At 38.9% G+C, this 26,766-nt stretch overlaps 1 protein-coding gene across 1 annotated transcript; it reads left to right on the top strand.

The window, feature by feature from the left end:
- Positions 1-1,224: 1,224 nt before the first annotated feature.
- SVOP (SV2 related protein) lies at positions 1,225-26,148 on the top strand. The gene is made up of 16 exons (XM_085313477.1): positions 1,225-1,259; positions 7,533-7,693; positions 9,420-9,505; positions 10,119-10,217; positions 11,974-12,045; positions 12,594-12,718; positions 15,453-15,516; positions 17,327-17,452; positions 18,254-18,382; positions 19,696-19,769; positions 20,084-20,160; positions 21,245-21,352; positions 22,932-23,043; positions 24,262-24,343; positions 24,581-24,670; positions 25,649-26,148. The coding sequence occupies exons 1-16, from the start codon at positions 1,225-1,227 to the stop codon at positions 25,853-25,855; spliced, it is 1,647 nt and encodes a 548-aa protein (XP_085169603.1). The 3' UTR covers positions 25,856-26,148.
- Positions 26,149-26,766: the final 618 nt, after the last annotated feature.

Raw genomic sequence — 26,766 nt, 5'->3', positions numbered from 1 at the left:
ATGTGGGCCTTTGTGATCTTATATGATCCACTGGTTCTTTGAAAAACAAAACTCTAACTAGGTCAGTTGCAAGTCCTTTTTTATAGATATTAAAGCCTGTTAACTTTTTCAGTATTTAGCATCACAAATTTAATCTGTATGATTAACTGTGCAGCTCCCTTTCACCGTCTGAAGTGTGCTTGGTTAGTCCTAAGCCTCTTGAATCTTCTGTTGTTCTCTGGTCTGAATGTGTACAATTTACTTCTTCCTCACTACAACACTTTTCACCTGTCTTCATTTCACTTCATCATGTTATTTCAGACCATTTATTTAATTTGTCAAAAATATCTTAATCTTGTCAAATGTCACCTGGTCATCTTCCTGGCTTATTTTTTCCTCTTAATTTTCTCTGGCAGGCCTTTCTCTGCAAAGCAATCTCCTGGAAATGCAGCATATGCTCAAATAGATTATCCCTTGCAACTGAAGGAGAAGATTTACAGCAGGGAATATGCCTGAGTAACAGTGTATTTTCTCAGGTAAACAATGTAGATTTTTTACAAAGTAATCTCATTCTGAGTGTGGGGTGTGCGGACTTGGGGACCCTGTGACATTAGTACAAGAGATCAAATAAAGGAACTTTCCCTGAGTTTCTAAAGCATTCTCTGTAGTAATGTAATTTTCTGCCAAGCCCCTCACCAAAACAAGTGGCTCTGCAGCTCATTTGGCTGGTGTTTAGTTCCCTGAAATAGCCTTTGCCATCTTATGTGGAGCAGATGCATCTAAAATAACATCACATTGCTTTCTTAGTGGATGTCTTCAGTACTGTGAGCCTCATTTCTCATAATATTGCCTGACTACAACGTCCTGAAGGGCAGGTGTTTCTTCATTAGATGCTGATCACCCGACTACAATCCCAAGAGGGTGAGGATCAGAGGGGACACAGGAGCTGAGCCTCAGCTGTAGGCAGACTGGCAGTGTAGCAGCCCCAGAGAAGGGACAGGAAGGGGAGGGAGCCACTGGCCGCTGGCCCACGGCTGCCCTGCCGGCTCTGCCCACCCTGCCGTGCCGTGCCATACCGTGCCGAGCCAAGCTGTGCAGTGCCGTGCAGTACTCAGGGTTGCTCGATGCAGGCTGCCGGCTGCGGCCGCCGGAGCTGTCCAGCCGCTCGCGCCTGACTCCCCGCAGCTCCAGCCATCCCCGCCATGCGAGAGCGATGAGAGCAGCTCCTCCAGACGCAGCCTGGCAATGGAGGATGATTTATTCCAGCTGAGACAGCTGCCGTAAGTAGCGCCGATAGGGGAGCAGGGATGCGCAGGGTTTCTTCTAAGCAGGCTGCAGGAATATTTTGAATCCTGGTGATTTTTAAGGAAATTATTTATGGAAAGTGTCCTAGGCCCCAGGAAGCAGGCCATTTTCCTTGTATATCTGCCTGAGTTCAGCATCCTGGGGGCATCAAGGGATTCATTTGCTATATAAATTCACTCAATTTTTATTTTTGYGTGAACTTTACAATGGGAGAGATAAGAAGGAGCGGACTAAAACCTTGGAAATGGCAAAAGGTTTTGTGAGAGGAAACCCTACTATTGCATTTGCAGGGTGGATTGCATCTGTAAATAACGCTGTGCTAGGGAAGGCATCTTCCTTGGCTTTCTGCTTCATGCCACAAACTGATTGCATACCATAACCTTTTTTGCAGAGGTGTGTTTGCAGCACATATCATTAATATTTGTTAACTGTATGTTTTGAAGAAGCAGACATTACTGCACAGGGAAAATGCTGTTATGTATGACGAACTACTGTCTGTTGGGATGTGGTTCTGAGATCTTACAAAAAGGTGATAAAAGCATTGCTGCGTTTAACGGCAACATTTCCTTTCCTTTTCATGAATGCAGAATGTTTCCTTTAAAAATAAATGCATTTCTCTTAATGCTCCATTATCATATGGTTTAAAATACATTCATATTTTTAAGTCATTGACTCTGTAAGGCAAGAAATAAATACTTAAAGTTGATTTTAGACATTAATAAACTCATGTCAGTGACAGAGCAAACAATCTTATGATTTCTAATAGTTTCTAAGAAGTTGGGAAAATGGACATGAACTCCAGATATTTTTAAAGAATTTGTTCTGGTGCATTCAACTTGTCAGTAAAAGGAAGGATGTATCATTTCATTAGACCATTTTTTCACATTTTTTTTTTTAAAAAACAAAGCATGGAAGAATGCTCTAAAGTATTTTGCATCTTTCAATGTAGGTGTAATTAGAGTTACTCACTATTGTGAGATCTTGCAGACAAATGCAGTGCTCTGAAATATCTCATCTGCAAAGAATTTTTCATCTGTGTTAATCTGTTTCATAGGTTCTTAGGTGAAAAACATTTTTTTTTTTTAATTTCATGCGATGAGCAATGGGGCCAGGTACTTTCTGCTGGATTGCTGTTGAAATATCTACAATTTTTAGACCTTCACTGTGCTCTKTGCTTTGTCTATTTCAACAATATTTGAAAATATGAAACAGTAATACAGAGGTTTCATGATCAGATGCTTTATGGACAGAGAGGTTCTTAGCATGTTTATTTTGCTTGTGGCTTGTTAGGACCCTGGATAGTTACCAGCATAGATTGGATGAAAGATTCTCAGTCATAATTCCGTGGAGTAGTTGGTATTTTAGACTCCCTGAAGTCTGGGGAAAAGGTGTCTATATACTTCAGTGGTCCTTGCATCAAACTTTGAGACTGCTGAAATTTGAGTAATAGTCCTTCTTAAGAAAATACACAAATACAAAACTTTATGTYGCATATAGTTAAAACAGATGCTTTGTAAATAATATATGAATGGTGCTTTCATATTAATTGCCTTTTGTAATAAAATAGCATCCCATGGGCATATAAGTTTCATTGTTTGCTTGGTGAGAGTATGTATTTTGTAGGTCATATAAAGATTACATCTTCAATGACAACTCTAAAGCTAGAATTAAAGGGATAAGAATTACTTATGTTTTTCATGTAGGGTCAACAAAGGAAAATTCAAAACAAGGTAGTTGTACTGAGGTTAAAAACAAAAGAAGAATTTAAAATTGAGTTTCAGTCTCTAACTAAATATGAACCTAAACTCAGAGAACTTTGTTTTGTCTTTTCTTATAACTGAATGAAGGATCCTCTACACATCCCAAATCGGCACGTGGGATAAATCTCAGTTCCGCTGCAGTCAGTGTGGCTTTCTTGTTGATTTTGAAGAGGTCTGGGATTTTGTTCTGTGTGCTTGTATTTAAGACATTCAGATGTTGTCTTTGAAAACAAAAAAGGGGGACTCTGTTGTTTGTCTGCCAAGACACAAAGGCTAGAGAAAAGCCTTCTGTGTCCTGCTGCAGTTGAGAGCATTACTGATACAGCATTACTGAWATAGTACAAGGAGTATTTTTACCCCGTGCAGGTCTTGAAGCGCTCTGTGTACCTGAAAAAACATCCTGAAACATCTCAAAAGGCTGCAAATCAGTTATCCTAAGGATAAGTGATCTCCTCACAAACTGGTCACTGTRCTTCTTTCTCTCTGCAGGATGCTGCCAGCATATCATTAGTGTGTGCAATTTCCTTGATGGGGCATGGTCAGGGAAATAATGTGTGTGCCAGGATTGCTCAACAACAGAATTTGTATCCCTCTGCTTTATGGTTCTACCAGAGAAAAATTCTGAGCTGAAGTCGAGGACTCCTCTATTTGTAGACAACCTCATGGATGACTGAGATGTTCATTCCACCACCCTCTCATTTATCATTGAACCAAAATCCATTTATAGGAGCTGTATACATTGCCCATCACTTTGCCTTATATTAAGTATTGATTGTGTCACCAGCACTTGTAAGAGAAAATTAGAGTTGAGGTGTTGCCAAATACAAAAGGTCTTTCAGATCACCTTTAAAAATGTCATACATGCATGTCAGTTTGCTGCCACTGCAGCTGGCAAGGATACTGATAGTTTAGTTTTGCTGACCTTTAAACCAAAGGATTAAACCAAAGTTCAAGATGCTCTCTGCTAGCCTTTACTGTGAAATTAAAATATTTAGTTGCTGGAAGTCAGAACAGGCAGAAGCAAGACTAAACTAATCTATTTCCCTAAAAACTACTTCACTGAAGTCCAAGAAATTGTTGGTTGCCAAGGTGAAAAAGTTGCACTGRTATTGCAGAGCCTGCAGATAAAGTGAAGGAAGCTTGAGGTGTCTGTTACATTAAATATTGTAGATCTGCATCAAAATCTTTATTTGGCCACACAAAAATTAAATGATGAAAGATAGACATTGATATTCTCTCCAAGCCCTGGTCAAGCCAAGAAAATGTCAGTGTAGCTATGCAGGAAGCCACCGTGAAAATGTGTGGAAATCACTGTGAACTACATTCAGGCATAYGTAGCATATTCCTCTGTGGTGGACTGTGCTTCCTGGATAAAGAGTTACCACAGTTTTAGCTCTATATTTGCAGTTGACTTTTGGCATAATTTATGGTTGTCACCATATGAATGGTAAAGTAAATATTGCCTACCGCTTAGTATATGAAGATATGGAGGGACATTTGATCTCTGCTGAAAAATAAAAAKAAAAAGAAAAAAAGATAAAATCATCCAAGCAAATATTTTTGATTCTGTGTTCAGTATTCAATATTCCCTGCCAAGGAACTGAATATCAGAGTTTAGAAAAATGTATATGTAATATCTGGTCCTTTACTTACCAGATCCCATGTTAGCTACAGATATTTGAACCTTCATTCTGCAATTTCTTGTGCAGGGCAAAGCAGAGAATGTAAAGTTTTTGAGCTACATTGGAGAAGAAAAGTGAAGGATGGCTAATGATGCAAGAAATATTAGTGAATGGATGAAGGTCTCATAGCCTGTGCAGCACAACCTTACCAATCAAAATGCACACTTAAGATGAGGCGCGCGGGGAGAAAATGGGTTTGTCTGAGAAGATGTGGCCATAATTGTGACCATTAGCGTGTACTTGTTGCTGAATAGGCAGGAGTAACTTGGCAATGGGCTTGCACAGTACTGAAATAGGCTTGGGTTCCTCTGCATTCCTAATCTCGCTTGTCACTCTGACTTGGACTTATTTTGCCCTTCTGAAATGTGGGGCCAAATCCTTAGTGACCAGAGATCATAAAATTATTATCATGCACATGAGATGTATTCATTGAAAGGAGAAACAAGTAATGGAAAGTTAAATTTTCACTTTCAAGATCTGATCAAAGCCTGTTTCTCACACTGAAAAATAACGCATAAAGCAATTTCCAAGAAATTGTAAAAAAAAAAAAAAAATGATTTTAGTGTTTGTTTCCCATTTGCATTAGTTACTCTATAAAGATATTTTGTTCTGTAAAAAATATATACATCACAAACGGTAAATCCTGAGATAGCACATTTATTCTTTGTTTATTTTACTTCTGTTACATGTATCTGCATTTTTATGTGGTGTTAATATTTATAGGCCTGCACTGAACAATTCTTTGCAAAAGCAATTTATCCCAATGGGATCTGTTTATGAAATAATTTTACATAAATAAAATGTCCAAACCTTAACTGGTTTCCCCTRGAGAGAATATAGAAAAGCTAACCATCAAGATGGCAGGTAGTTAAGATGTTTCTCACAGCCATATTTTTTAGTTTTGCATCCACTAGTTGAGGAACATTTGGTTAAAAAAAATCATGTAGAGTTAAATTCTTTACTTTTTTATCTAAACATAATAGTTACAATTTCCTTGCAATTGTGAGCACTCTAGAAATTTTTTTAAAAAAAGTTTATGTTTAAAAATAGGAATGTGTGATTTTTATCAGTATGCTAGCAGTATTTGTTGCAAATATACTAGGAATATGTCACCTTCATCCACCTGATTGGTTTGCTATTTTAATTTGTCTGTAATTGTTATCTCTATCGATTAATTGTATCAGGAGAGAGAGGAGGGGAGCAGACCTTTTCTTGACCAGTAGGAAGAAGTGTTGTCACCTGCTTTTCTGCTGAATACCAAACATTCCTGGATGATTTTCTTCTGTGAAGATGAGAATTCCCAGCTAACCTTTATGGCACTGAGATAGTTGCCTGTGCTAAAATGATCCTAATTCTTAATGCTCTCAGAAACAAGGGTGATCTTGCCCTGCTGCCACACAGAGCAGAGGCTTATGACCACTTTCCTTCCCAGGAGACACCTCCAGACCACAGAGCAGATTTTAATTTGGCCTGCTGCAGACACTGACACTGAAGCCCTTCTTACTTATTTTCACTTTTGCTACACAAACACATTCGTGGAAGTATGTCAGACTGTGGAATGACTAAAGACATAGTTGAAATTAAAAGTAATGATATAATGTAATAATCTACTCTAACTTGCCAAATTTTTATCAAGAATTAAGATAATGGCTAGTGTAGATATATCCTGGTGCTGAGACTTCATCATTTCTTTGGAAGTTAAAGATCCTTTATGGGAGAGGAGAACTTCTCAGCGCTGGACTCTCAGCCCATCCATGCGTTGTGTGTTGCCTGTCTTTAAAGTAGCACATAAGTATCAAAATAATTCCCTTCTTCTACCTGTACAGGGAGAAGAGTATATGTAGACCACCAGGTGAACATGTGTTTTGTTTCACGTTTCAGTGCTCCCACTAACATAAAAAGTTATAAGAACATGTAAGTTAGAAAAACATGACAAAATGACATATATTTAATGTGAACCATTTTTTTGTGTGCCTAGACATTTATTGTGAATTAAGCASAGCTGTGTCATTGAATTTCAGATGGTTTGTCCTTGTAGGAAGAACCCAAATTTAATTTTCCACGCTGTTTTTGTAAGAATGATTTGTGTCCTAGGAGAAGCAAAAGTCCTGAAATTTGGCAGGTAGTTTAACRTTACTTAATGAAATAGGATTCATAAGATAATTCAGCAAATTGACTAAGTTTTTTCTTTGATGTTGATGATGCTTCTGTGACTATAGACATGATTGCTTTTATCTCTGAATGTTTTAAACAGAACTAGAATCTTTAATGTTATATAATTAATCAAATACCTGTATTTTAAGAAACGGTTTGATTTCCAGTACTTGCTTCATTTGAAAGTGAGGCTTCCCACGTCCAGTGTCTTTGCTTTCAAGAGAAGAGTTCATGTACCAGAACATGATACAAAACACATCTGTTCGGTGTGTGAACACATTAGTTTGACTAATGTTTGTTTTAATTTGTTTTTTTTTTTTTGGGGGGGGGGGCGTATTTTAAGCTTTGCAGTGTAAGGATATTGTTACCACAGTGATGGCTCCGTAGAGATTATTTGGACAGTAAGGATGGATAACATCCTATTTGCCCACAGATGATGACTGCATTATATAGTAATGTACCTCCCAGTTTTTCCAAAGCYGATAGCAACCAAAGGTTACTGTATGAGCATTCTTTGTGAGTGTGAAACAGCGTAGGGTGGGGAGAGGAACCTGGCTGCTATTAGACTAAATGTGATTTCAGAACTAACTAAACACAGCTTCAACCTGGAAGAGACACACCAAGGTATTAAATCTTGTTTCTGTATTCTTAGGGTGGTTAAGTTTCGCCGCACTGGGGAAAGTTCAAGGTCAGATGAGGATGCAATTTCAGGAGAACATGAAATTCAGATTGAAGGTGTTCAGACAGAACTAGAGGCTATCGAGCTAGAGGATGGAGCTGCAGTGCCAAAGGAATTTGCCAACCCAACTGATGGTGAGCAGGATTCTGGTTTTCCCTTAAAGAAAAAGACATGGCTTTTTCATTTCAGTCATATATCAGCCAAGCAGAATACATTTGGAGAAGTAAAAGATTCCTAGATCAAAGAGAGAAACAGAAACACAGGCAAATCATGTTATACTTGAAAATCATGGTTTACCTGCATTGTCCTCTGAGGATTGCTTTATATGTCTGTTCTGATGTTATCAGAACTAGACATTTTTAAGGAGTTGTGTGTTCAGTTGTCATCACCTATTTCATATAGGAGGTTTATGTAAGTTCCTTCAGAGCTGATCAGGGCTCCTAAAACTTTGCCAAGTTTCTGGAGCAGTTACATGTTATTCGCCTTCAAGGCTGAGCATGAAGCCTCTGCAGTGTTTTCGTCTCCCACTTGCCTAGAGGACAAGAGGGAAAGAATGAATGAACATCCCAGGCTTTGCCTTCTGCCTCGGAGGGAAATGCTGACTGTCCTGAAGACAACACAATTTAAAAGATACCAGAAGTGGTGTTTTTGTCTTGACCCAAGGCATACTAAAATTTGGTAAGAAGGCTATTTTCCCAGGGACTTGTTGAAGTCTTGATGCAGTTTGAAGCCAGAATACCATGGAGTGAGCTGGGTAAATTTCTCGAAAAAACTCAGTGCATCAGTACAAGTCTGGAGATAYGTGCAGCTAGAGAGAGAATTTCAGTTAGTGCATCACCCAAAAGAAAAGCATATGATGCAAATTCCCATTATGCTGGGCTGCAGTACTAACTCCTCAAATGCCTGGGCTTGAAATCAGAATCGGTAAGGTTGGAAGGGACCTCTGGAGATCATCTAGTCCAACCCCCTGCTCAAGCAGGGTCACCTAGAGCATGTTAGACGGAGTTGCATCTAGGTGGGCTTTGAATATCTCCAGACAAGGAAGGAGACTCCACAACCTCTCTGGGCAACCTGTTCCAGTGCTATGTCCAACTCTTAGCAGTATATTCTAAGACTAGATAAAGCTTTTCTATAAAAACAGAATTTTAGTGTAGCAAATGTATTGTGTTATAACTGCTGGAATGCTTAAAACTTTGAGACTTAAATTGATCTAAACCACTAAAAAATAAATTCCCTTTTGTTATATTTTTCATTTTGCATTTGAACAAATGAATTTGAGATATCTCCGATTCTTCAGATAAGACAAAATAATGAAGTGGTGATAGTTTGGGAAACAACAAGCGTCARCATTTTTAACAAAATTCTGTTTTGAGATTTATATATCCTAAAAAAATTCTCGGTTCAAATAATTACAGCTTGTCTTTTAGTTCAATCAAATATTTTTTGTGCTTTCTATCACATATATATTATTGCTATGTGCTGCTAGACAGCTTGCATACATCTCACTAGAGGAAACTGCAATTCAGTGGCTGGTGAAATCACTCCCAGGAGTTGAAGTTTGGAAGTGTGCTGAAGTCATTGGTGCTATACTGATTTACTGCTATATGAATCAAATAAAAAATTCTAAGAATATTTAGAATTGTTTTGTCTTTAGCACAGTTCTTGAAGAACAAGGAAATTTGTCTGAGTAGGAATGATATAAAAGCTAAGTGAATCTCCTAGTTATTTATTTTATATCTAACTAGATGACCCAATTAATAAGGGTCATAGAAATACTGTATTCATAGAAAATACTGTCTCAAGGTATGTCCTTTACTAGGAAAGGAATACACTTCTGCACTAGAATTATTTTCTTTCTAGATACTTTTATGGTGGAAGATGCGGTAGAAGCCATTGGATTTGGAAAGTTCCAGTGGAAACTCTCTGTTATTACTGGATTAGCATGGGCAAGTAATTGTTGTCAAAGTCAAWTGCATGATCATCAGTTGGGGAACTCCAGGGATTTCAAATAATACAGCCGTTCTCTGCAGATAAAATATTTGAAATCCTAAAAGGACAGCTGTACTCAAATCTTTTTTTGTGGTGATAATGAATAACTTATTGGTTTCTCTTTCTCTGAACTTTTTATAAATCAGTGTGAAAAAAACAACTCTAATTCTCTATTCCATATAGAGAATTCTGTTTCAAACGAAAGGGGTACTAGGCTACTCCTACAGGAGCAGATCTCAGTTTTCATCCAGAGATTTTATCACACTCATCRCATTAGCCAAGTTCTCTATTTTCTGTATTAGTCAATATATCATTCTTGTTACCTGTTTCAGCTGAATAGCTAACCAATACTTCTAGTTTTAATCTTGGTGTCAAAAACAGAAAAATGGACTTTGTTTTCTCTTTTTGGCTACTTCTAAAGCATTAAATGCAATGTCTGCTGAAGTATATTTTAGGATAACAATGTCTGGAGTGTAACAAGGCTAATTTCAAGAAGATGTATTATTGACTGCTATGTCAATCTAATTTTCAGGCAGTTACTTATTTTTGTTTCTTTTTTTACCCTTCTAGATGGCAGATGCTATGGAAATGATGATTCTAAGTATCTTAGCTCCTCAGCTTCATTGTGAGTGGCGATTACCAAGCTGGCAGGTTGCATTGCTCACATCGGTAGGAAAAATAACTGACAGCTCCTGTGTTCTGTAAGGTTTTTCCACTTATTGTTATTCAGACATTATGATTTATATTCCAAAGTTGAATCTGTTCATGGCCTTTGCAGATTGCCTTTGGCTCAGAAGAGTATAGGAGCGTTTTTTAAAAGCCAAGAGCATGAAGAAATGAAACTGAGAACTGATGAGATTTTCCAAGTTTCAGGTTCCACATTTCATGTAATTTCCAGGAAATTGACCTAGACTCAAAATTAGAACCATTTGATAAATTGAAAAAATGACTAGTAAATTTTGGCCATCTTTTTTGAAAATCTTTCACCACATTTAAGCTCCCTGATATATAGACAGATAGGAAGCCATGAGAGAGAGCATGCAATTGCTTTTTGAGGTGGATGATCCAATGATCTTTGCAAGCAGAGCTCTTATAATACTACCGGTAAGATTAGTGCTATGATGTTGGAACCATGCTATGTCTTTAGAGATACTAGTTTTGGGAACCTTCTCTCAATATATGTCACTGTTGTGAGGCATGCACTTCAACTCATAAAACATTTCTTTTTCATGTAGCTTTTAATGCCAGTTGTATTATGTTAATTGGTCAAAATGCTCAATAGATTTAAATCACTTAAAATGATGTCCTTTCCCATACTTGAATGCAGCTAGCCCATTTGAAGGTGAATCTTACTTGCACTTTCAGCTCAGCACAATTTTGCTTTTTGTGACCAAAGTCAGAAAGAAAGAGTCAAAGAATATGAGAGAAAGGCAATCATTCAAACAATGATTTGACAAACAGACACTGCTTCCTACCCTACTTATCACTCGAGGATGCACTTCATGCACTTCTTTCTCAGACAAAATTCCTATGATTTTAATGCACTGATATGGGAAACGTGGTTTTTGCCATTACCTTTACTGGGCAGGATTTCATTCCTCTCCATCTGCAGACTAAACAATACTTTTTGGTGTCAGCACTGTAGAGAACATGATATGTTTTCTTTGATACCTCAGTCTTTTTTTCAGATTTTCCTAAGGTTGTAAGATCTAATTTTATCTCCATTCAAATCTCAGACAAACAGCTGGTGAGACTGACAATAGGAGACTGGAGGTGAGCTGACTGAGACATACTGTACCAGCACTGGGTTCCTAGAATGACTGTATCCTGCAAAGGCCTTAAGCAACACTGATCAACTTTTGGTCGTGAATAGGCTCACTGAAACTGGAGAATTAGCATGTTGCAGGACTAGGCTCACAATGTGTATGATACCAGAGCGCACATTCAAACTGTTTTTTCACTGAACAGATTTTTTTTGCTAAGATGACTTGAGGGGTACCTTGTTGCTTCCTCTCTCCAGCCCTGGCACTTCTTCCTGTCTCCATAGCACAGTTGTCTGTCCCCTCAAGTAATGCCGATGAAACTCTTTATGAGGCCTTACTGTGAAAAAGTTTTTGCGGGATATATATTAAAAGCCTTCAGAAGAAAGAAAAAAAAAAGAAAGAAGGAAAACAAGACAAGATTTCCAGTTAGCAGCAAATTGCACTCTCCAGTCATTTTTGTAATTCATTTTCTTTCCATTTATCAAAAGTCTGAAAATATTCAGCCCTAATTCAGTAGTTCTCAAAAGTTCCCTGAGCATTTTGCTGTATTGCTAGTGCTTAAGTTTTCTGTTTTCATTGTAAAATTGTCTCCTCTTTGCTGTCATATAGAAATTTTAACTTATCTTTTTGTTAAGGGGAAGATTTTTTCTGGTGTTCCATAGGTCGTGTTTGTGGGAATGATGTCCAGTTCTACTCTCTGGGGAAATATTTCAGATCAATATGGGAGAAAAACAGTAAGTCTTCAGGTCTTACTGGGCTAGATTCTAGTATTGTTGCACTGTGCATGTTTCAGTGCATGATATTCACAAATACCATAATCCACATGCATGAAGAAGAGTTAAGTAGACCCAGAATTTATCCCCTGTGAAACAAAAAGACAGAAATTTGAGAGAGGTAGCAGAAAATCGAAAGTGAGAAAAATAAAGGCTAAAATAAGCAAGGACTTGACTGTATTACAAAGCAAAGTATATTTTTCTTGTAAAAGTTTCTATGAAAATCGGGCTACAATGCAGCAAATCACTTAAATGGATTGCTTGTACAAATGGATGGATTTTGTGCTCAGGCATGTACATGCATCATCTACTGTTACATCATGTAACTGTTCTGGGACYTCCTTTGCCACTTTTGGCCATTCTTTGGGAAACGTTTAACTATTGGGCTTACAGAAATAGCATCCTAGAGGATTTTCTGCGCTTTCTGGTTTTGAAACTCTAGTTTAGATGTTGTGAATTTGTCTTACAGCAGAGACTTTCTTTTCCCTGTGCTTGTTTGTTAAATACAGGGGCTAAAGATCAGTGTGTTATGGACGCTGTATTATGGGATCCTCAGTGGTTTTGCACCAGTGTATAGCTGGATCTTGGTGCTGAGGGGCCTGGTGGGCTTTGGAATTGGAGGAGTGCCTCAGTCGTAAGTAAATATTCACAAGTCCAAACTTTCTCTTTTCTATCTTTTTTGTTTCATTTTCAATAAATGCTTGTGTCAAATTGAACATGTCCCTCTATTGCGTTGCCCCTAAACCTATTTTTCAGTAAATATTTTGGAACTGGTATATTAAACTCTGAGGAGTCTTTGAAGATATCTGATATATCTGTGACTTCTATGCGGAAAAGCTGGCTAGCTAAATATAATGTGTTATATGCCCTAAGTCCTATTAAGCTGCTTTCATACCCTCAGATAAACCAGCATGAAAATGAGAGGCTCAAATAGCCCACCTAGCAATGAGTAAAAAAAAAAAAAAAAACAGACATAATATTTTGTTGCTGTGCTTCAACGCTGCATTTCCAGATTGTATCAGGAGAGTCAATAAGGGATGATGAGGACTTGCTGCAAGATAGGTCATGACCTAAACACTAGCTGATAGAGATACAGCTGAGCCAGGACTCCTAGTACTTTGTCAAACTTCAGATTACTGTTCAATCAGAGCTTGAACTTTCATGTATGAACCTGATCTAGAATTCCGAAACCAAACAGCTCAAACCTGGAGCACTTGAGATACCTTGATGGCTCAGACACATCCCTAATGAGAGTGTATTATCAGGTTATTTCTCTATTATGCCATTATTCCATTCACTGAAGAGGAAGATCTCTAAATTTTCCACCTGCAATAAATTACTCTAGGCTTTTAATTATAAATGGAAAAGGAAGAGTATAGCCATTGCCTCTCAGTGTAGTCTTTTATCCTTATTAATAATTAATATTTTGCCCCAATGGAGGTGCTATTTCAGAGTAATCGGAGCCTAACTTTGATTTATGGCTCATAGACTTTTTCACAAAGCAAGGCAATATCCTGTCTTTTCTGTTGCCATTCCCAGTAATCCAGATAAAAGATCTAGAGCTCAGATGAAGCATCACAATATTATTGATTTTCTGTTATTACTTTCCTGCCCCTTTTTAGGAGCTGCATGAAAGAACAAAGCATATGTAAAATAGGAGAGTCCTTAGTCTATCTTATATTGACTAATGATGAGGCAGTTTCTGCCATGAAGTTCCAAGTGAGCACAATTGGAGTGAAGCAGAACAACAAAGACGGAGTGTCACAGTTAGTAATGCCTTGCACTGCAAATACATTTTAGTGTTATTCTTCAGAGCCCCAGTGGAACAGTTACATCTCAACTAATTACATTTTTACAGAGGAGAGAATAACGCACGGTGGCTATGTGACTTACTGAGAGTCAAAGACGAGACAGTTACAGAACTCGGAGCAGATTCCATTGCTCCTAAGACTCCTGKTTTTTTGCTATAACTATAATAGTGCTTCCTTTAACAGTAAATATATATGAAACAATAAAAGTAGCTCCTTTATATACTTTTAAGTAGGCTATATAACACTGGATATGAGTGGCTGAATTTGAATGGAATGACATGGGTATATTTATAAATTGTATCATTGAATTCTGTAATGAGTATGAGATAGAGATATTGTGAAAGGTGCTATTAAAAGTATGCATCCAACAATAACAAATTAATTGACTATAGCAGATATCCCTTTACTTCCACATATAGGAGCTGCACCTGCGAGGCTGTTGGTTGGCCTCCACCGGGAATCTTCTGTGTGATATTATGTAACACTGAATATGAATATTCACAATACCAACATCCAGACTTGCAAAGATGCAAGTGTTCTCTTAAAAAAAAATCAGTTCTATACAGCATTAATTGCCCTCTGCTTTTTGTGCTGCAGTGTATAAGGGACTACTCTACATTTCATGGCATGTGATTCTGCTTCTTTCTCCTCTAAATCACTGATTTAGTATAATATTGTTTACAGCTTTATATTTCAACAAAATGAAACAGGAAGTTTTTGGGAATTACTCAGAGATCAATCTACCACTTGTCAAGTTAGTAGGAGTTTTGTCACTTACTTCAAAGGAAGCCCAAGGAGTTTAGAGGCAGAAACAAGATGAGTCAATAGAATGCAAATAGAGTAGGAGCAAAGAACGGCAAGTCTTCCCAGACTTTTTGAAGAAGACATGAGAACCCTGACTACCTGCTGGCCCTTGCATCTATCCTCAGGAAATAATCACACAGTAGCTGTATGATTACAGTTTATTACCTTTTCRCATAATCGTGAAACAAAGATTCTGCAGACTAAGATGATTTCTTTTTAGATTCCCACAGTAAAAGAATGCAAATTGTTTTATACCAGCGACACAATGGGACCTTGGAAGTAGTCACCTCTTAGAGAATTGAAACCTGGCGGAGTAAACCAGTGTGAAAATCTTTGAGCCAGTTGTAAAGCCCCGAGCCCATCAAAAGTTATGTGTTCAATGATGACCACACTGAGAATATGGGGATAATGACCATCTCAATCAGAACAGGGTTATTAAAACATGTGCACCAAGAACTGCTAGATTTAGTTAACTTGACTATAAAGTTACAATGTCACATGAAAGGAGCAAATTCTCTCCTCCCCTGCAGTGATGAACTAAAGGGGATTATTCTGATGTTGAAAGGGGAGTCTGAACCAGTGTCCAGTCTTACTGGTTCTGAGGGCTAGGAAGGGTTTTGTGTTATTATGCTGTTTGGCAATTTTAGCAAAAAGCAGTAAATTYTAGTAAAACACTGAAAGATGTTCAGGTGTACTAACGTGACATTTTTCTCAATGTGCTAATGTATTTTTCTCAATGTTCACTCTTTACAGGGTAACCTTATATGCTGAATTCCTTCCAATGAAAGCCAGAGCAAAATGCATTTTATTAATAGAGGTGAGCATTGTAGCTATGTGTACTGGTCCCTCTGACTATAGAAATCTTATCCTCAACTACTATCAGATCTGTTTGTCCAAGTTAGTGTGGAGCTGAGGTTACCTTCATAAAGCAAAAGCATAGAGAATGCAAGACCTGCATGGACTAGGCGACTGGCGTATGCAATCAAAGTGTAATGTGGAAAAATGCTTGTGACGTTGTTGAATGGTGCTGGGCAGAACACCCTGAGCTGGAATTGACCTGAGCGAATAGGTCCAATAGTCCATGGTAACTCCACTAGTTGCACTAGTGCTAGCTCAGGTCTAGAAGCAACAAAATASGTTCATGCAATGCTCCTCTCTTGTTGCTGAATCTGCCTTTCTGCAAATCACCTTGCATGCAGCATTTGCCTAAGTTACTGCTGTGCTGCTGAAACTCAACTGGCTCATACAGAGCAAATCAGGAGAGTTTGCATTGTAGTCCACAGTCCTGCTAGGATTTGTGCCTACAGAATCAGCTCGTTGTATCCCAGTGTTTCTGAATTTATTGTGTGCAGAGCCAGCATAGTTGTGTCAGCCTCATTTTCCCCTGATTTCTGAGGTGAATGCTCACATGGAACCAGCTTGGGTATGTCTGCATCCTGCTCTCCAGAACTAAGGCTGGTGCTCCTAGAACCAGTACTGCGCACCCAGCGTTTCAGAGATTAGCACACGGGGAGCCATTTGGCTGTGTCCTACTTCCCCAGTGAAATTAATCTACATCTCAGTAGTGGATAATGGAGAACTGACTGCTCATTAAATGCAGGGCTAAATTCAGCCCTCCAGATCCAATCCAAATGTATCAAAGTCACAGAGAGCAGAGTTTCACACTATAAAGAGTTTATAGCAAAATTTACAGCCCTTCAATGGATAGTTGAAGGGCTCCCAGTGCAACTATTGAGCAGAGAACAGTACTATTACTTGTCTGCATCAGTCAGTTTGGAAGGAGCATTCTTGTGAAATCCAAACCTTCCTGAACTGAAACAACTTCTCAGTTACAAACCCAGCCTTCTAAGATAACTGTTGCCTGGTCTTACATCCAGCTGCTTAATCTTTAGTAAATAGGGTTCAGCAGATGAATTACTTCTTTTTGTATCACTTTTATTCTGTCACTGTTTGGCTATTTGCAAGTAACACTGGGCCTGTGGGACTAGAAATATATTCCAAGTGTTAAATAGTGAGCTAACAGGAAAAGGAAACTAGTCCTTGTGTGGATACCTAATGCAGAGGAGAATAGTGCTGCGTGGGTAGAATATGTAAGAGCATGTCGTCTCCCCTATTTACTAAGAAAGTATCAATTCCTTCCTTCATCTGCAGGTCAAGCTCTTGAGAATTTGGTAGCCTGGTTTTGATGAGGAAGAAAACCCACCATAAATCTCACCACAGTACCTGGGAATTATACCCATAGACAGATTTTAATAGTCATTTTGCTTAAGAAAACCCTGTGTTGAGCTTACTCCTTCTGAGAAGCTACCTACAGTTAAACACGAGTGTCTAGAGACAGTCAACAGTAGGTTTTCAAAACTGAGCTCCTGCCACGTGAGAACAAACCCTACTAAAGTGTCTGGATTTCTATTTGCATACAGTGGTGCCTTTAGCACATATGCCAGAGACATATTTGAAGTGTCTCTGGCATTTCTCTCTCCGACTGTCTCTGGAAAATGCGTTTTGGAATGTCACAAAGGAGTCATTAATACAGTTTTGCCTTTTCGCCTTCCAACTCCATGCTGTAATGACTCATGCAGCTCAGCAGTCTTATTCCCATTTGTGACAGTTTCTTTTCCCTTTGGCAGGTCTTCTGGGCCATTGGGACTGTTTTTGAAGTCCTCCTAGCAGTGCTGGTGATGCCCACTCTTGGCTGGCGATGGCTTCTCGTTCTTTCTGCCCTCCCACTTTTGCTTTTCGCTGTCTTATGTTTTGTAGGTATTCTTAAGATGAATGTRTGATTATTTCTCTACTATTGTGTAACCTCTTTGAAGAGAACTGTGACAGCTTCGAGCTTTCTGTTGGTATCTTTTTTGGTACATCAGAAATAATGATAAAAATGCTGTTGCTTTAACAAGGCAGTGGTGCTGCTCATTTAATAAATCCCTCCAAATCATGGGTAAGATCAGCATAATGCAGATCAGATTCTTAAAGAAGAATGTATATGAGTGAAACCTAAGCTTCAGTGCACTCTTACRTAGTATCACTCAGTCTTCTCTGAGYTCWGTATCCTTGTCTGRGTAATAATTGGGTTGTTTAGCTGCTCATACTATTCCTTAGTCAGTGTCATTGTTTTTCAGGAATACCTCCAAACAGTTATACAGATGTTAACTTGCTTGCTTTTGAAAAGAGCTTAAAAAAGCAAATTTTGAAATGCCTTAAATTATCTGCCCTGGATGTTTTGGCATTCCCGCTGAGAATATATAATGTCAAGAACATGAAAAAATGCCTAGCCAAACCTTTCAGGAATAAAAATGAAGATACAGAAGGGGAAGATTTTGAATAGAGCTCCGAGTTTGTGGTGGAATTGGCAGTTTCTTAAAGCTTAACGACAGTTTTGACACTTGGCGGAAAGGTAGTTCTCTGAATCATTTAAGRCTGGTTCTGTAATCCTTTCTCGTGTGTCTGCCGGAGTCAATGAGATTACTCTCTGTAAACCCACAAAGAAAGGCCCTAGTTTGTTTATTGCTGTGCTTTTGACATCACTGTGCATCTGATCTGCTTTACTCACTTAGTGGCTGCCAGAAAGCGCCAGGTATGATGTATTGTCTGGAAATCAAGAAAAAGCCATTGCTACTTTAAAGCGGATAGCAACGGAAAATGGAGCTCCAATGCCTTTGGGAAAATTAATTATTTCCAGACAGGTATGTACAGGTAACAGACATATTAGTAATGTGGGATATGATAGAAACTGTTCTATATTCATATGTATTTTTATAAGCAAGTCAGCATTATTTAATGTCTCAACCAATAATAAAATYGATTGATTATTGTATATACTTAAACCATCTCATTTTTATTTACATGAAGAACTGAAAGTCAAAAAGACCTTTAAAGTGGGCATTAATATTATTTAACCTCACTTTAAGGCCCTATCATTAAAGAAAATCAGAAGTTGAGACTACAGAAGATTGAAATAATGTGGRATTTGCTTCTTTAATTGGGTATCTTTAGTTTGAGTCCAGTTTTCTAGAGTGGAATTGCTGCAAATTCCTGTTCACTCTCGATACATGGAGAAGTTCAGGTTCTTACTTCTGAGCTGCATGTTACTGTGTGAATCTGTCTAACAGACCAGTACATTGGGCTTCTTTTCATTTTAGCTTTATGTGGCCAACTTTTCAGCATCTCTGTCAACATGTAAAGCAGCTGTGCACTTACAGAACAAAGCAAACTTTTCTAAGAAAAGGAAGTCAAAAGATTAGTCAGCAAGCAGAAACAGAAGAGGGAGACCTGCAAACTAGCAGAAGTATAGAGCTAGGCAGGAGCCTGTAGGTAACGACAGCACTGATCAGAGGTGCAGATTTGATTTTCTAAGGTATGGATTACTGAGGGCTGGAGCTCTTGTGCCTTTCACAAATGCTTGGTTCAGTCAGGGTGACTTTGATAGGCTGTGCAGGATTGCCCTGCAGGTTTTGGAAGATTTTTGTTTCAATATGGGGTGGGAAAGCATTTTTCCTTAGCCACAAGTTTATGGGCTGAGCAAGCCACTCTCTTTATCTAAGAACCACTCACTTTAAGTGGGGTCTGCTTGCAGAGGGGTGGCCTGTGATTTCTCAATACTTTACCCTAAATCAGAGACACTGAGGAGCTGCTCTAATTTACAGGAACTGGCTGTAAGCCACATGAATCATATGCCAGCCATGGCCTGGCAAAGTTTTTCTCTGTGTTTTTCCAGCCCTTTCTTGTTTTGACAGATTCTCACCTTCCTTGTGAGGTACTAGGTTGCCTTGTGCATTAACTGKTTTTGATAACATTATGCGCCTAGAGAATTTGCTTTGGCAGAAGAATTCTTTACTTGGATTCCAGCTCTAGTATGGCTTCTACAACCTGAAGAGCTCTGAGCTGAGACTGTCTTAAACTATAGTGCACAGTAGTGTATATTATCCCATGCCACCCTTCTTCCTCTGATCCAGGACAAATCAGTGCCCTGATCTAATTTCCATTTTTTTTCCAACAGGAAGACCGAGGAAAAATGAGAGATCTTTTTACACCCCATTTTAGATGGACCACGTTGTTACTCTGGTTTATATGGTAAGAGAAGATATAAATGTCGCAGTGCCAGCACAGTTGTAAATGGCTTTTAATGGAGGAGCTTTACAGTATCACAGAAATACAGTAACTTCCACCTCAAAAAAACTCAAACCTGTATTGATTTGTAATTTATTAAACCACCCAATGAGTAACATTCTAAGTCCAATTGCCTTTTCATTTTCTAAATGCTGAGAGGAAATAGCTTTGAGATAGCATTTAATGAAAGTCCTAAGACAGTGGGTTCCATTTTGATTCGTGCTGTTTACAATAGGTTTGAGCAGCTGAGACTTTCTCTCTCATTTTCTTCCTTGCAGGTTTTCCAATGCTTTTTCGTATTATGGGTTAGTTTTATTAACTACAGAGTTCTTCCAAGCTGGGGATGTCTGCAGTAGTAAGTACTCGTCCCTCTCTTCTTTTTAAATATGCACTGTTAAGTGATGGGATGACTTTTATTGGATCATTTTTGCTAATAGTTTGGAAAAGACTGTGGCTGCCAGTGCAGATTTTAAAGACATCCATTTAAGAGGTTGCTTATTATAAACATTATTCATTCATTGTTYCTTGTTTCCTGCACAATGCAGAAAGGTCCTGCAGTGTCTCTGAGTCCAAACTGTAAAATAGCAAGGCAACCTTCAAATGAAACCTGCTAGAAAGTGTATTGTTCTTTCTTGAGAAAAGGGTGATTGAATAAATATAAGTTTCCAAATATGACAGGCCTAATTAGTTCTGAAATAGAGATTGCTGCTGCTGCTGTGGAGCTCCCAGGTTCTCAAGATGTAAATACCTGCTTRAGAAGAGACAAGGCTAGGAAAACAGCATTATTTCTCTTGCAGGTTTTTGTGTTAAAAAGTACTTTGATTGCGTCAAGAAGAGACTTATAAAGTCTGATTCCCTAGTGGRGACATAGATGTATTCAGAACACTTGTGATTAGTGAAAACTGTCTGGCAGTTGGAAAATTACAGAAAGAAGAAGAGAATGGGAGAAGAGCTTATACAACAGTCTGATAGCTATTTAGAGGTCTAACTCTGGTTAGCCTCCCCAAAGGGGCATGCATTCTTTAAACTACTAGTATTTACAAAGAAACAGTATTGTTCAGTTCTCTTGAAGTGTAGATTGAATGTTAATATCCCCATTTATGTAGGGAGAAACTGAATTATAGATGGTGATTTTGCTCACTGTCGTTATAGCCCTGGATTGAAAAACAACTAAGCTTATACAGCTGATCAGAAAATACAAGTTTTCATTCTGATCAGGATGGTTGCACAGGTCCTGCCACAAACAAGACCCTTTATAAACTGTTCAGCTCCAACTCTGTCTTTGAGGTAGATCATACCTGCTATGCAGCAGCATCTTTTCAGTACATCTTTTTTAGCAGCTTCAGCAGCAAGGCTAACAAAAGCACAGCAGGAGTAGAGGAAGGTGAGCAGAGAAGACATTGTTCAAAATATGCTTTTTTTTTTCTTCTCTCTCATAGTTTCCAATAGAAGGAAAGCAGTTAAAGCAAAGTGCAGCCTGACCTGTGAGTATCTGACAGAGGAAGATTACACTGATCTGCTTTGGACGACCCTGTCAGAGTTCCCAGGTAAATGGCAGTAGGAAGCACCAGTGCTTCACTGCCTGTAGCTCAGGGTGATTGCAATGGGCACTGGTACAGGCAATGAAGTGTGCTCTCCTGTCTGTCCTGATGCCAATGTATTCGCTGTAGCTTTGGAGCTTCTTGCTTGGACTGGTTGATAGATGGGTCCCAATACATTTGACAAGCCCCAACACACAGTAGCTGTAGCTCTCTTCACTCCATGTGATCCCTTGAGAAAAAATCACTGGTAATTGTTTTATGGAGCTATAATGGCCCATCTGACTATGGCTTCTATCCAAGCAACATGTCAGGCATTCAGAGGAAGAGTGACAATTAAATCAAAGGGGCAGAATCACTTGAACTTTTAYCCATAAATGACTTTTCAGAACTATTTTAAAATGTTCCTGGGTATAGTGAATCAATGGAGGAGCTGCTTCCTAAAGCTCTGTGTATCCCCAGCAATCAGAGCCATGATTTTCAGACAATTTCACTGAATTTCAATGAACAGTAGGACACAGGACAAGCAAGATAGTTAGTATATTATGACTGTTGTTTCTTCAGATATAGAAGATGATCCCTAAGTATTAAGCTGTTTGAAATCAATACTGTGAGGCAGTGTTCAGGATATTTTCACTGCTCTGGAATGTAGATTCAGGGACAAATGCTCACAGAGAACCCATTTAATGAGTGAAAAGTTTTAAGTCTATGACTGTCATACACACATAGTCCCTACTTAATGTGAGAACTATCCTGCATAACAGTCATTCTGGAAGGATGTAAAAGTACAGTGGACAAAAAAGATAGTGTATACTCTTGGACTGATGCTATAGCTGAAATGACTGCTTTGATCCTGAGACATACCAAAGTAGGCAAGGAATAGTAACCTCTGTTACTGTTAGTAATAGTAGTACCTAATTACCTATTACTAATAGTAATACCTCTGAATATGACACTGGCAATACAGATACTTGAATAATCCCCATGCTTGCTGTGCCTCTGCTTTTAAAAGGATCCAAAAATTGCAGAAGATAAAATACTTAACATTGTGAGACTTGAAGAGTGTAATCTATTTGGTTTATCAAAGAGTAGGTGKGAGGTAACTTAGTGACAGCATATAAATAACTTAGTGGGAAGAAAATACTAGGTTCTAAAGAGCTTTTAAATCTAGTGATAAAAAGATCAGCAAGGAACAAGGTTGGAAGTTGAACAAAAGATATTTCGATGAGACATAAGGCAGACATTTTTAGCAATTAGGTTGAGTAATGACTGCAACAATCAATTCAACAAAAGTCAGAGTTGAGTTCCCACTCTTACATTASGATGCAGCCCCTGAGGGTGCAGTCATGAGGGTGAATGAACCACTGAAGCAGTGAACATGGAGCAAGCCTCATTGGCCAGGGTGTAGAGCTTGTTTTGGTCATGATACCAGTGGTGAGGCCAATTTATCCTAAACCTCTGCATAATGCCTCTGCCAGTGAAGTATTTTAAAGAAAGARAGAACAAAATTTGAAATCTAAACAAAAGCTAGCTGCTGCAGCCTTCACCTGTGCTTGATTGCCAATACTCAATTTGTCTCCTTCTACAGGTGTATTAGTAACACTCTGGATTATTGATCGGATAGGCCGCAAGAAAACCATGGCCCTGTCCTTTTTGGTCTTCTCGTTTTGCAGTCTTCTGCTGTTTCTCTGTGTTGGAAGGTAAGTCAAAGACAATTAAAAACTGCTGCTGATTGATCTATGTTCTCTCTTGATTGTGGCAGGAGGACTGAGGGTGGTTTGAAAAGCCAGGAGCTGGTCATGTTCTCCTGGGAAAAGAATAAAGGATACTGTTAGATTTTCTCACCAGAGTTTGTAAGGAAATGAAAAGCAGAAATCCTGTCTGTTCTATAATTTTGTGTAAAGAACAATTCAGAGGAGAAAGTAAAGCTTACATATGAGTAGGGAGTAGTGCCTGCACAGTTTTTAAATCTTACGTGATGAGCCTAAGTAACTGGTTCGTGTACTGCTGTTCTTGTCATTTATTACTTAGGCTTTCCTCAGGCTGGCTGTATAATAATCACCAAGGTAATGCTTTACAGCCAAGTCCTATCTCTGCCTCCCATTCAGCTGCTTGAGCCACTTGTTGCCCTGGGTGGTCTAAGCACTGAGATGCAACTACATGAGTAAGCATAGACYGGTGAGACAGAAGTCTTTGTCTGGAAGACTCACACAACCTAGAAGTTGTATACAGCACTACTGATGGAACTTGGTGTCGATGTTGCAGATATGTGGGGCATGACTTTCAAAAGAACTTGGGTTCACRCTTTTGTGTTCTAAAGTACCTCCTGCCTTTCATGCAGATTTTCCACAGGGCAAGTCTGTTGCCCTTGAATCATAAAGGTACCAGATTTCCAGCTGAGTTCTGGGAGTCTGTCTCTGCATATGGCCTTAGTGATGATGCAGTGATGTTTGTACTTTGGGACAGAAGAGAAAGGAAATGACAGGACAGCCAGTGGAGAGCTCTCTGAATTGAACCTTTTCAGAACGTATATAAATAAAAGGAAACCTTACAAAGCTATTTAGGTAATACCTAGCTTCATATCTTTTAAACAGGAAACATGCAATCTGATTGCTTTCTAATGTATGCCTTTTTTTTTTGCTAGCACCACTCATATCTTAAGCATGTGCTGTTTATTTCAGTGGGCCACAGCTGTCAGTTAGAATGAATACACATAGAAAACTGATGTGTTTGTGGGAATGCAGATTGTTTGGCATCATTGTTATACTAAAGATCCAGAAAAAAATACAAAGTGTTCATTAAAAAACAAAAGGACTCTCTCTAACAAAATTTAGCTTTCTTATTGCACTTGCCTCCAAGTTAAACAAACAGATTGTACAGAACAATCCCAAACACTGCTCTCCTTTTTATTCTCACAGAAATGTTCTTACTGTGCTGCTCTTCATTGCAAGAGCTTTTATTTCAGGAGGATTTCAGGCTGCTTATGTTTACACTCCTGAGGTAAGGAAGTTGTTTGATATTTTGAGAATATTCAAGGGGAGTGAGAACATGGTGGGAAAGTCATTTTTATGACCTCTTCACAATGGACCTAAYCCTGGATGTGCGTTCATGATCTCATTGTAATTGTCTAGCAGAATTTTCCCTAGTACTACTCTGTAATTTCCATTGATTTAAGAGATTGCAGGGAACAGGAGAAAGCTGTCCACTAGGATTAATGGGCTGATGTTCTGTTCATAGGTTTATCCGACAGCCACTCGTGCTTTGGGCCTGGGAACTTGCAGTGGAATGGCCAGAGTGGGAGCCCTAATAACCCCGTTCATTGCCCAGGTAAAACACCCTTCTYTTCTGGAGATTGTTGGTGCAGGAAGGTGACGGAAGGTTACAGCCTTTCTGCTGTAAGGGGAGGGATTGAAAGAGGGGTGTTGACGGCTGCCACAAAATGAGCTATCCCTTGAAGAGAGTTCAGACTTGTCTCTGAATTTACCTCTTAGTCCAGAGGCCATACAGTGGGGGATGTATGACCAAGAAGCAGGCAGCTCAGGGGAATTAAGAACRCCCTGGGGGCCACCCACCTGGAGATGGGATTTGCAGGAGCCAAGGGGTTCTGCAGATGGTGCAATGCAACMTTTTTCTTGAGATCCCAGGCCAAGATTCTGAGGGCTAAAAACCTTAAGGGTAGGCAGAAAGAGCTAGATGGGAAGTTTGGAGGAGTGAGGCTGTGCAGGGACAGGACTCAGAAGCCTTTCTCAGAAGCAGTGACTCTGCAGAAGGCTAGGTGGAAAATTCATGAATTCCTGAATTTTATAAATCAGTCAAAAGTATTGCTGATAGGAAAGGATATAGTAAAAAAACAATGCAAAGGAAATTTGAACTAAGGAAGAAGAAGATCTTAAGCAGAGGGAAGTGCACAATTCAGATTAAGGAAGCTCTTGTTTCACTGATAGAAAATTGTTTTTGTGTAACTCTTTAGGAAGAGACTATATGTTGATCTGCAACAGAGAAGGAGCCAGAAATGCMTTACCTGGAGACTGGCTCCTTCAAGGACTCCTGAATGTCTCTGCTTCCTTAAATCCTCTCTAACACATAGGGCAACAGTATCTGATGGCGTCTGTAATCTAGGATATTTTGTTAGTGTTTAATAGCTATGCATAATCTTTGAAGGAAAGAAAAGTATGCAGCAGTTGATGTTAAATATTTTTTCAAAGACTGTAATTAAAAATTCTACCACTACATTATTATTTGGGTTTTTTTCCATGATAGACTCAAGGGTACTCTTTTGTATTCTCTACTATTCTTCTTCTGCAGGTGATGCTGGAATCTTCTGTCTATTTAACACTGGTGGTTTACAGTGGATGTTGCCTACTGGCWGCTGTGGCTTCCTGCTTCTTGCCCATTGAAACAAAAGGTCGTGGCTTACAGGAGTCTAGCCACAGAGAATGGGGACAAGAGATGGTTGGGAGAGGATCTCATTCCCCAGGGGTCACCAGGTCAAACTCTGGATCCCAGGAATGATAGGACATGAAATCCTACTGAAAGAATGGCTGATATGAGCAAGGTCCGTTTCACAGAAAATCAAACCCTGGAGCATAGAAAGCTGACCATACTGTCACTGCCAATGTCATGTGTCAAACTGCAGGAACTTTGGGTTGAACCTAAGCAAATTGTGTCTCTGCTGCTCTTTGCTCATACTCATAAAAGTTTTATTTCTGTATTAAGGGGCATTTGATCCAGATATCATTAGAAGTTTAACAGGAAGGGATTTTCTTAAGTCTGTTGTGCTTGCATGGTCAGCTATTGAGCTTAAAATGTCCCGTGTCAAGCAAATAGCTAACTGAATGCAACTCAGTATAAGCTGTAATTTAAATAATGTACTCTTGATGCCTAAAAGCAAAAGATTAATATTGTGTACCTGGCATAGAACACGGTGGATTCCATACACTACAGAATAGATTTTATGAATTAGATACCTGCCTTGCACTTTTTAGCCATCAACAGCAACAACAAAATGTGATAACAGCAAATCAACCAATGCTTTATCGTTCCTTTGCTTATGAGTTCTGTTCCTTGGGAATTAACAGGCACTAGAAAAGAGATTGCTTGGAATCTATTTTCTGAATGTTTCTCCCATCCRATGCAGGTAGTTTGAGTCAGTGAAGAATGGTATTTGATGCAGAGATGGAATGTTACATAAGAAATATGAATTCTAATGGTTTGGAGCAGAATTTGATTTTTCTAACATTGCCAGAAACATTGAGCACTCTTGTTTGTTGCTTGGTGAAGATTGCTTCAGCTGCACTGGTGTCTCTTTGTGTGTGGCGATGCACGCTGTGGTTTTCTGCATGGGTCAAGATATGTTTCTGCTCAATTTGCCTAAGTATGTTCCTGCAGTGGTGTAGCCAAAACTTTTGATACAAATGCCTCAA

This window comes from Rhea americana, unplaced genomic scaffold (genome assembly GCF_003343005.1).
Source record: "Rhea americana isolate MKP2758 unplaced genomic scaffold, rheAme1 scaffold_389, whole genome shotgun sequence".
NCBI lineage: Eukaryota > Metazoa > Chordata > Aves > Rheiformes > Rheidae > Rhea > Rhea americana.
The sequence above is the reverse complement of the archived record's forward strand: the minus strand, read 5'-3'. Positions and strand labels throughout refer to the sequence as shown.